Source organism: Dipodomys spectabilis, unplaced genomic scaffold (assembly GCF_019054845.1).
Source record: "Dipodomys spectabilis isolate Male_0828 unplaced genomic scaffold, ASM1905484v1 ptg000130l, whole genome shotgun sequence".
In the NCBI taxonomy this organism is placed as follows: domain Eukaryota; kingdom Metazoa; phylum Chordata; class Mammalia; order Rodentia; family Heteromyidae; genus Dipodomys; species Dipodomys spectabilis.
Genome location: NW_024870807.1, coordinates 479,214 through 491,367, shown reverse-complemented (window position 1 = coordinate 491,367; position 12,154 = coordinate 479,214). Strand labels below are relative to the sequence as shown.

Below are 12,154 nucleotides of genomic sequence, written 5' to 3'. Positions count from 1 at the left end.
GACCAGCAAGGTTCTAGTAATCAAGAAACTTAGTAACTCATGTCTTATACAAAACTTGATGAAACCAAGTGTTGGTGGCTCACACTGGTGGTTACTCAGGAGACTGAGATCTTAGGATTGTGATTTGAGGTCAGCCTAGGCAGAAAAGTTCCTGTGAGACTCTTATCTCCAATGAACTATTCAGAAAAAGCCAGAAATGGTGCTGTGGCTCAAGTGGTAAAACATTAGCCTTGAACACAAAAGAGGCTCAGGGACAGCACCCAGGCCCCAACGTGAAGCCCCATAGCCAACAATAAAAAAATGATCAATAAACTACAAATAGCGTTTTATTAAACAAGGATAACAACAGGATAAACAAATATATTTAAACACTATTTTTACTGACATTATCAATGACAGCAAAGATAGTTCATTTGTGGGCAGGAACACTGTACTGAGGCTAAATGAACCTTTAGTATAAAAAAGAACATAAGTAGAACAGCAATTAACATATTAACATATTAGTTTAGTAGAAAGTTTAGTTGAAAAGAAAAATATATTTATAATTTTTTTTTTGGTCAGTTGTAGGACTTGAACTCTGGGCTTAGGCTCTGTCCCTCAGCTCTTCAGCTCAAGGCTAGCTCTCTACCACTTAAACCACAGTGCTACTTCTGGTTTTCTGAGTGGTTTATTGGAAATGAGTCTCACAGCCATTCCTTCTCCAGCTGGCTTTAAACCTCGATCCTCAGATCTCAACCTCCTGAATAGCTAGGATTACAGGCATGAGCCACCACACCTGACTTACATTTATAATTTTGAAGTCACATATTGTAAATACTGGGCTAGATTGAATGTAATTTTTAAAAAAAGCACTACAGTATTCAGTATTCAGAAGAATCTATGAAGTATATGATTCAGGGTTTTGATTTTTCTTTATATTTCAGAAAGACTGAAATTGTCAAAGAATGATTGAGGTACATGATTTATACTTAGTCTTTTAACACAAAAGTGACAGTCCTAACATATAGAACAGATATTAAAGTCGGGGATCCCAGAGAGGGAGAGAGAGACAGAGAGAGAGAGAGAGAGAGAGAGAAAGAGACAGAGAGAGAGAGACAGAGAGACAGAGAGAGAGAGAGAGAGATGGCCAAACACTAAGCTTGGGGAATTATATTTTAGAGATCAGGAAGAGCAAGAACCAGTAAAGGAAACAGAGGAATCACCAGTAGTGTAGGAGGAGGAATAAAGGATATGTGCTACCAGTAAAGCCAACTAGGAAGCGTTTTCAAGCAGGAAGGAGAATGATTTCATGTCTTGGATTTGTTTTTTGATCAGTGGTGAGGCTTGAACTCTGGTACCGGGCACTGTTCTTTAGCTCAAGACTAGTGCTCTACCACTTGAGCCACACTGCCACTTCCAGTTTTCTGGTGATTAATTGGAGATAAAAGTCTCACGGACTTTCCTGCCCAGGCTGGCTTTGAACCTCAATTCTCAGACCTCAGTCTCCTGAGTAGCTAGGATTACAGGGGTGAGCCTCCAGCGCCCAACTTTGGATTTTATTTTACTGGTTGATGGCTTGTATAAGTAATACACGCATGGCTCAAAAAGCACCTTTTTCCTGTCCTATCTTGTAGCCACTCCCTACCCCTTAACCCTAAATCACAAATCTATCCAAAGACATCTTATGCATATCCAAGCAAATACATGTGTATTAATAATAATCTAGGACATTTTTAAATGACAAATAGTGCTTATATCTGAGGATAGGAATCTGCTACCATGAAGGAAATTTCAGAAATAAGAGCAATATTCTTAATGTTCAAAAAAGTTTTTTTTCTAGAATATTTTGTACTTGATAAATATTGAGAAGTCTTTATGTAGTAGTACTTCTGGTAGGAATATACTGAAGAGAACTACAGGCCTTGAGCTCACAAAACTTTCACTGTGGTAGACAGACTGGACACTTGTAAGCAGTTAAGCTGAATGCTCAATACTCTTGAGGAGGCCACACAAGTCCATAAAGTATAGGGCTGTTAAGTCTCCCATAAGCCACAGAAGAAAGTCTTCAGAAAATAAGAGGAAATGACTGAGTCAAGAAGAATAACAGTGTGTACAGTACAAATACCATGCTACCCACAGTGAATATGTAATAAATTTGTCACAGCCATATTGTTCTTCCTACACTTGCAGTAAATAGTGGGAAAATACCAAAGATTTCTTGAAAGTTTAGTTGAAATTTAGTTCTAATTTCTTTTTTTGGTCAGTTGTGGGGCTTGAACTCTGGGCTTGGGCGCTGTCCCTCAGCTCTTCAGCTCAAGGCTAGCTCTCTACCACTTGAACCACAGCGCTACTTCTGGTTTTCTGAGTGGTTTATTGAAGATAAGAGTCTCACAACCATTCCTTCCCAGGCTGGCTTTAAACTGCGATCCTCAGATCTCAGCCTCCTTACAGGCATGAGCCACCACACCTGACTTATATTTATAATTTTGAAGTCACATATTGTAAATACTGGACTAGATTGAATATAACTTTTTCTTTAAAGCACTACAGTATTCAGAAGAATCTATGAAGTATCTGATTCAGGGTTTTGATTTTTCTTTATATTTCAGAAAGACTGAAATTGTCAAAGAATGATTGAGGTACATGATTTATACGTAGTCTTTTAATATTATTATTGTTGTTGTCATTAAGTAATTGCACAAGAGTTTACAATTCCATAAATCAGATTATGAAGTACAATGCTTTTGGTCAATGTCAACCTTCCTTCTTTCTCCTCAGTTTTCTCCCTCCTAAGCCCTACCCTCAAGACACAGTCTTCTCATAATATTAACATACGGTGAAACTCATACTTAAGTAATTTTTATCTCTGTTATTTGCCAGTCATACATTTGTGCGAGTCATTTTACTCAAAATAATATTTATACTTTAAGCACCACTGATAGATTTTCTATCACCTTGTACAGTTTATTCATGATGCTGTTTTAACAGTGGGTTTTATTGATTTGTAGGGACTAAAAGAGACATCCCAAAATTTGGCACAGTGGAATACTGGTTCAGATTAAGAGTACCCATGGATCAGGCAATTCGACTTTATCGAGAACGGGCAAAGGCTTTGGGATATATAACATCAAATCTTAAAGCACCAGAGAAAAGTCAATCAGTAAGCTTCTTTAAGATCCTTTTATTACATAAAACCTTTATAATATTTTCTATATATGTCATGTTTTAAACAGAAACTTTCTTTCACAGTTATCAACTGCCTTTATTTGTACCCATAATAGACCTGAACTCATAGCATGGACATTGTCCCTTAGCTATTTTCACTCAAGACTGGTGTTCTACTACTTGAACTACAGCTTTACTTCTTGGTTATTTTAAGTGCTTTCTTAGAGATAATAGTCTCACAGACTTTTCCTGCCTAGCATTCTTCGAAATGGGATCATCAGATCTTAGCCTCTCAAGTATCTAGGACTTAATAGGTGTGAGCTACCAGCACCTGACATCAAGTAGGCTTTTTTTTAACTCTTTATTTCTAAGCAATCATAGACTCACAGGAAGTAGCAAGACAATACAGAGAGACCTGTGTATGCTTTACTCTCTCCTAATTCTACCTGACAATATCAAAAGTAACAAATTAAGCTGGCTGTGTGGATTCATGCTCCTACCTACTCAGGAGGCTAGAACAAGAGAATAATAAAATCAAGGCCAGACTAGATAACTTAGCAAGACCCTCAAAGTAAAATTCTTTTAAATGAACTGAGGACATCGTTCAGTGGAAGAATTCTTATGTAGCATATAGTGAAAAAATTTCAGAAATTGGTATTAGTACATATTCTATTCATATTTTATCAGTCTTTGTATGCATTTGAGTGGGGAGGGGGCTAGCTGTTTTATGCAGTTTCCTCATGTGTATGGATTTTCATACAGCTATCACCACAATCAAGATATTTGGAAACATGTACTCAATAGTACTTTTATCATACATCATATTTCATTAGCAATTTTTTGTTAAAATAGACAACTATGATTGGACTGCCACTTACTGTACTTTTTTCACACTGTTCCCTCATGTTAAGTTTCTGAAATGCAAAGTAAAATACAAAATGAATATTTACTTGCCAAGAACTGGGAGCTTAAATGAAATTCCTCAGAGTAGCACTTCCCAAACCTTGTTTCCTAGAGTCCTATTGACCATATTTCCAAATGGATTTTGTGATCCACTGATTGCAGAGAGCTATATAGAGGAGATACAGATTCTTGACTTTGTATGTAATGTGCATCTCACCTTGAAGCAAAGTAAGCATTTGTATTGAGTTACAAAGGGATAGAATGTACGAGAAATATCTGGAATGTCTTGCTCAAGTCATTATTATCTCACCTTTTTCCTTACAACTATCCCTACCTCCAATCTATGGGACCTGGCTCCCAAAGACAATGTTTATGTTAGATGATTCCATTTTCTTCCATGCTCCACACAGTTATAACTAATGATTTAGGAATTTACAATCTCAACTGGGCCAATTAGATTCTGCCTTCCAAGATCTTTTTTTTTTTTTTGAAAAGACACTTTATGCCTGGAACATGTATAATTGGAAGCTGTTGGGAACCATCTCCTACCATGTTAGTCACCAGAGAGTGAAAAATTAGCATGAATGGAGAAAATAATGAGTCAGTGAGTATTCAGAGAAAGAGGGAGGCCAAACAGTAAATTATGGTGTTCCCACTGCCTTTCTATGGCATTTCTGCTATAGAGATCCATGAAATACCCTTTTAACCTTACATTAAAATCCTGTCATTTTTATTTTTGCTATATGGCTTAGTTTCTATAGCTTTCATTTAAAGAAATATGACTGTAAAAAAAAGTCCTGTAACTCCTGTTACTCAGGAGGTAGAGATCAGGAGAATTCTGGTTAAGCTAGTAAGAACCTAGCTCAATGAGTAGCTAGGCATGACAGCATGTGTCTGTGGGCACAGCTACATGGAAAACCTACTACATAGGATGATCGGTGTGTCCAGGATGGCTCAGGCAAAAACATGAGACCTAATCTCAAAAACAACTAAGCAAAAGAGCTAGAAGTGTAGTTCACTGGTAGAGTGCCTGCTTATGGAAAATAAGTACATCTTAATTCTTAATTCAGGATTAATACAACACTGATTCCCAAATTCAAGATGGAATGGCACCTGCCTCCTAGAGATCATATTTCTCATGAGTATACTTGACAACACACTTTTGGAGAGACTAATACAGAAATGGGGATTTGAAATAAGGTTTTGTAGTGCAAAGGTTTTCAGACTCCCCAGTTCCATTCACTCTCCACAGCTTGAGTGAGGACTAGACCTGGGAAAGTTTTGTTGGGAATCCCTATGATCCCTCCACAAAGGAGATTGTTACTGTAGCTCCATTTCTTCTCCAAAACTCTTCTCTTGGACTTAGAGATACTTATTTTTTGGCCAAGATTTGGAAGTACAAAGGTTTCCTTTGGGGTAGGGACTGCTCCAGCAGTAAACAAGGCCACTATCATTTTCTTTGTCCCATATTACACCAGCTCGGAATGGTTATCCACTCAGTGCCATTGTTTTCTCAAGTATTTGTGTGCTAACCATCTTAGTAATATTTGCAAAAGGGATCAGGGAGTAACTCCCAGCTTTGCCTGGTAACTTCTTTTTCTTACATATCTTCTGAAGCATCCTCCCAATTCTACCTTCTTATCCCTTTCAGGTTTATCTCTAACTTTGTTCTCTTGTTCATATCCTGGCTTATCTTGCCTCACATACCTGCTTCTTAAAAAGCACAATGGTGCTGGGTGCTGGTGGCTCAGGCCTATAATCCTAGCTACTCAGGAGGCTGAGATCTGAGGATTGTGGTTTAAAGCCAGCCGGGGCAGGAAAGTCCATAAGACTCTTATCTCTAGTAAACCACCAGAAAAACAGGAGGAAGTGGCACTGTGGCTCAAGTGGTAGAGTGCTCACCTTCACTGAATAGCTCAAGGACAGTGCCCAGGCCCAGAGTTCAAGCCCCATGACCAACCTCCCTCCCAAAAAAATAGCCCAATGATTCAGAGTGAGGGCCAGTCCAAATATAACCAAATCATCACTGTGGCTGATTAGTGATACTCACTTTAATTTCTAGTGATTAAACAGGGTTGAAGAATACCCAAGTAAGCTTTGATTGAACACCAGCACCAATTTCCTCAAATATCCAGTCTCTCATTTTCACTGATGGCAGCACAGGATCATCTGTTCACACATGTTCTGGGGAATATTGGCTTTGAATAAGAATTGCAGGTTCTTTTACTGAAAAATTAATTTTGAAGTGAAAATCTACAGTTTTTGTCCATTTACATAAATTATATTGTTGGGGGTTTGACAGTTATTTCTTTTAATTGTATTATTTCTATAATATAAATATGTATGTTTTTCCAGTTAAGTCAGCAAGTACCCAAAACTGCTCAGCTCAGTTCAACAGATTCCACAGATGGCAACTTAAATGAACTCCACATTACAATAAGATGTTGCAACCAACTGCAGTCCCGAACCAGCCACCTTCAGCCACACCCATATGTTGTGTACAAGTTTTTTGATTTTTCAGACCATGACACAGCCATCATTCCCAGTAGCAATGATCCACAGTTTGATGATCATATGTGTTTCCCAGTGCCAATGAATATGGATTTGGATCGATACCTTAAGTCAGAGTCTCTGAGTTTTTATGTGTTTGATGATAGTGATACACAGGAGAATTTTTACATAGGAAAAGTCAATGTGCCTCTGATTTCACTGGCACATGACAGATGTATCTCAGGTAAGCCTATGTTCTTGATTCTATGAAAATGAACAAACCAACCTAAATCACGCCTTTATATTTTGGATATGATCTGTTTCTAATTTTTTTAATCCTCAGATACTCCTTGAACTTTTAATACTACATATATTTAGATATACACATATATATGCATGTATATAATTCCTTGCTAAGGATGGATTGTAGCATGTCCAGTACTCAGGGGATTATAACATATCTCATAATACTAATTAAAATCCCATTAAAAGAAAGTACCAGGTATTAATGGTTCACGCCTATAATCCTAGCTTATTCAGAAGGCTGAAATCAAGAGGACAAAAAAGTTAGCAAGTCTCATCTCAGCCATGAGGTAGCACACGTTTTTCATACTAGATATGCGAGAAATATAAATAGGAAGATAATGGTCCAGACTCTCTAGAGTCTGTTTCCCCTGCTATGTATACCCACTGATGTCTCTGCTAAGTGCTATTTATAACCACAGGTCTACAAAGCTTAATGGTCATCTAGTGATGGCTAAAACTATGCTAGAATACCTTGACGTAGGAGACTTCCCTCCTTTGTGGATCAGTTTATGTTATAAGATGTGTTCAAAGTTTAAGCATTTTATTAGTCTGCTTTAGCTTTTACTGTCTGGATTTGCTACTGCTAGGCCTCTCATTTATCTAGGGACAAATAATTACTCGAGTCCTCTTGGGTTTCTTCTGAGCATGCACATAGCTTTATATATACCCACTGCCTTCTACACCATAAGATAGAAGGAAGATCTCAAGGTCCACTTTGGATGTCTTAATCCTTTTAAATTGTTGCTTGGATTTCTGATCCTGATTGTTTGGCACTGTGATTGCTATTGTTTCTAACAATTTCCAAGGAATAGAATTACCTATTTTCTGTTCCAAATAAAGTCAGTCTCCTTCTATAGAGGTCTATCCCATCCTAGTACACTTCTATAGCAGCCAGACCCAAGAGGGAAGGCCAAGAATAACCCCATAAACTCCTACTGTTTCTCCCGAGGTTCAGTAGATTCTCTTGCATAATTGCTTCTCAATTTGTTGTGCACCTTTGATCAACTTACTGTGATGATGTTTGCTATTTCCTCCACTTTTCTCATTGCTTTTTAGGAAGAGTATTTGCTGAGTCCTTCATATAGCAAACTCTAAAGTTTAAGAGTTTTGAGAGCTTAAGAATTGGGAGTTTTCTTAGCCAATCATTAAGAGAAATATCAACACTTGAACCCAAGGAATATGTACCATTAAACAAAAGTTATACTTGAAATAGATTTGTTAGTGACATATTTTCAAACCCCCGAATTACTACAGTAATTCCAATTTGTGACTCAGATATATAGATTTAGCTAAGTGATCTTTTAGTCACTGCTATTTTAGGCAGTCTTATTTCAGCTTTTTTTATATCATTATTTATTTATGGGTTACTGTTAGTTTGGCATAATTTAACAAATCCCTAGTAAACTATAATTAAAATCATAATATTTAATAATATAAAGACTTTCTTAGAAACAAAATTATTTGAAATTTTAAAGTTTTAGTATGTTTTGCTTTACAGACAGAAATACTCAAGCCAAAATAAAGATTGATACTTCAGCCATAACACAGATACGTCTTAAAGAAAGGCTAGGAGTTCTGAGTAATCTCTGAATTTAAGTGAATTAAAATATTTACAAGTTAATGTTCTCATTTTAAATCTATGTTAAGGTTTAACCTCTGAAAGAAGTCTGCTTGAAACATGAACCCGTCATAGATCCTCTGATCTGTTTTTATTCTCTAAAACATTGGCATTGTAGGCAAAAGCCAAAATTGTTTTTAAAGAAGCTGTTTAATTCTTATGGTAAAACTATATCCAACATTAATTAAAACTATTTTTACAATTTGACAGGGATTTTTGAGTTAACAGATCATCAGAAGCATCCTGCAGGTACCATTCAAGTTATATTGAAATGGAAATTTGCTTACCTTCCACCAAGTGGATCAATAACCACTGAGGACATAGGAAATTTGCCACAGGAAAACGAGCCAGAAGCTGTGCAAAGACTACCTTCAACACCCTCTATTAGCACGTTAGTTGCAGTGAGTAATAGTGACCTTTGATTTCCTTTCAGTTTTTAATATAAACTTAATACCCAAACAAACTCTGTCAAAATAGCACTATTACGTTATCTAAAAAGTAATCATCATCATACTTAGTATGACATATTGGTTTATTTTAGGCACCAAGACCTAAACCAAGACAACGTCTAACACCTGTGGAGAAGAAGGTGTCTTTTGTGGACATCATACCACAGGGTTCTGTAAGTAGTAAACACTCAAACTCATTTTTTTTTTCTGTAACAAGTTTTAGAAATTTGTTTTAAAAAAAGGTACAATGGAACTTCTCTCATTTAAATGGAAACGAATGTAAAGTACATCATTTTCCTGTAAAGATTCTTGTATATGTATTAACTCATATTTTTTTATTGTAAAGATACTGTACAAGGGGTTACCGTTACATGAGTAAGGCAATGAGTACATTTCCCATCAAGCATTGTTACACCCCCTCCTTTGTTTTTCCCTACCATCCCTTCCTCCCAACCTCCCCAACTTCTCCCTCCCCCACCCCTAATTTGTAAAGTTTGTTTTCAACATAGTATCTTGTACATATCATTATTACAATGAGTCAGCCTGTATCCTTATTCAGCATATTGTTGTTTGCCTTCTCCTCCTCAAATTAGAAAAATGTATATACAAGATGCAGGACACCATAATCAAATACAGTGAAAACAGGGGTTATACCATGGGGGAAGAACATACAAAAGAAACAAAAAAAAATCATATAGTACATTATAAGTACATTAAAAACAGCAAGAAAGATAAAACCTCTTGTGTCCCTATCTTGGGGTTCACTTTGCTTAGCATCATCTTATATGGTCATATGTACATAGCTTTTGGCCTTTTCTGCTTGTCCCTAGACATATACTTGTTATTGCAATTAAGGAAAACCATGGAACCTATGTTTCTTTGGGTCTGGCTTACTTCACTTAATATAATTTTTTCCAAGTCTTTCCATTTCCTAACAAATGGGGTGATGTCATTCTTTCTGATGGAGGCATAGAATTCCATATTGTGTGTGTGTGTTTGTGTGTGTGTGTGTATACATGTGTGTGTATATACCATATTTTCTTGATCCATTCATCTACTGAGGGGTAATATAGGTTGGTTCCATATTTTAGCTATGGAGAATAATGCTGCTATAAACATAATTGTGCTGGTAGCTTTAGTATGGCCTTATTTGTGATTCTTTGGGTAAATGCCCAAAAGTGGGATTGCTGGGTCATAGGCAAGCTCTATGTGGAGTCTTTTGAAGAACCTCCATACTGTTTTCCAAAATGATTGAACAAGTTTACACTCCCACCAACAATGCAGTAGGGTTCCCTTTTGGCCACATCCCCTCCAGCATCTGTTGTTATTAGATTTTTTTTTATTATAGCCATTCTAACTGGGGTAAGATGGAATCTGTGTTTTGATTTGCATTTCTTTATGGCTACAGAAGTTGAGCATTTGTATAAACTCTTTATATTTATTGATCTTAGCCCCCTCGTGGTCCCATCTCTCTCCCCAGCTACTGTCCCAGTCCTCTGCTCCCATTTACAGAACTTTTAAAAAGTCTTCAGATGGGTACCGATGGGTCAAGCCTGTAATCCTAGCTATTCAGGAGGCTGAGATCTAAGAATTGCAGTTCAAAGCCAGCCTAGGCAGAAAAGGACATGAGACTCTTATTTCCAGTTAGCCACCAGAATACCAGAAGTGGAGCTCAAGTGGTAGAGCGCTCACCTTGAGCTAAAGAGCTGAGGGACAACACCCTGGCCCACAACGGACAAAAAAAAAGTCTTCAAAAATGATGCCTGAATTCTGTCTCCTTTTCTTTACAGTTCATTTGAACTTACTTCAGTCAGACTTTTATCTTCATAAAACCACTCTTGGTAATGTTACAGAAACTTTTTTTTGCCTTTATTTAGTAGTCAGTGTGTTACCTACCATCTTACTCTAGAAAATGTGGAATAGTCGCCTCCCTCATGACATGTAGACTACTCCTTCTTCTGACCCCTGGAATATCATGCTAGTTATCCTCCAGCCTTACCAGTTATCTCTCCCACTTTCTTGGACCAGATCTCTAAATGCTGCATCCACATTTAGAGATCTTATCCAGACCCCTGGCTTTAAAAAGCTCTAACTGTATGTTGACATTCCTGTATCTATAATATCTTAACCTCACTACTGAATCCTGTATTTATTTTTTGTTGCTTATTTCATATGCAATAGATACTCTAATGGAAATTTAAACTTAACATGTCAAAAACCTAACTTCTGAACCAAGCATCTTAAAAATGTTTGCCTCTTTCAGTGTTTCCCATTCTTAGTAAGTATCATAATCATTTGCTCAATTGTGCAAGCATGACATTTTGGAAGAATACCTATGACTCCTATTTCTTTTTTTTTTTTTTTTGGGTCCAGTCGTGGGGCCTGAACTCTGGGCCTGGGCGCTGTCCCTCAGCTCTTCAGCTCAAGGCTAGTGCTCTACCACTTGAGCCACAGCACCACTTCCGGCTTTTTTCTTTTTGCTTATGTGCTGCTGAGGAATCGAACCCAGGGCCTCATGCATGCAAGGCAAGCGCTCTACCACTGAGCCACCTTCCCAGCCCCAATGACTCCTATTTCTTATACCCACATTCTATTCATGTCCAAAAGCTGTCAACTGTAGAAACCTTGAAATTATGTTCAATATTCACATCATCTATACTGTTACCATTCATCACCATCATCTCCCATGGACCTTTTTAAAATAATTTTTATTGAGATTAAATGATTACATAAATTTCACAAATTTTACAGTATTGTGAGAGTAATACTTAAAGTCACAAATACATTTTAACCTTCACAAGGCAAATTGTCATTATCATGGTCTATAGTTTTGAATTCTATAAGCTTTGACAATACAACTGTTTCTTCCACATTGGGTGATATGTGCATTTCTTTCCTTTTGCTTAGTGTAAGCTGTTCCCTCTTTCCCTCTCATTCCCTCCCATCACTGCCCTTGAGTTGCTTAGTTCATTTTCATCAATGTCCAGTGCAGCTGATGGGCCCCTCTGTTGTATATTTTCCCATTTCCCTCTGATTCTGTGTCCTCCTCCTAGCTTCCCTCAGATGTGCACATATATATATACCATATATGGGTCCAAGAACATGGAGTCATTTCATAACAATATGACAAATTGAGTGGAGGTCCTTTGTTTCTCAAGTCCTGTTTACTTTGTCATATCCCTTGCATTTTTTTAATTTAACATCCACAGATTAGGGAGACCATGTGCTGTTTGTCTCTCTGCTC

At 37.2% G+C, this 12,154-nt stretch overlaps 1 protein-coding gene across 2 annotated transcripts in view; it reads left to right on the top strand.

Annotated features, from left to right (window-relative positions):
• The window catches only part of Rpgrip1l (RPGRIP1 like), a 99,111-nt gene that overhangs the window by 49,293 nt on the left and 37,664 nt on the right, over nucleotides 1–12,154 (top strand). For both annotated transcript variants that reach the window (XM_042689960.1, XM_042689961.1), the window contains 4 exons: nucleotides 2,988–3,139; nucleotides 6,403–6,781; nucleotides 8,672–8,862; nucleotides 9,003–9,083. In XM_042689960.1, the coding sequence (XP_042545894.1) occupies nucleotides 2,988–3,139; nucleotides 6,403–6,781; nucleotides 8,672–8,862; nucleotides 9,003–9,083 (803 nt within the window). The remainder of the gene's footprint in view (nucleotides 1–2,987; nucleotides 3,140–6,402; nucleotides 6,782–8,671; nucleotides 8,863–9,002; nucleotides 9,084–12,154) is intronic.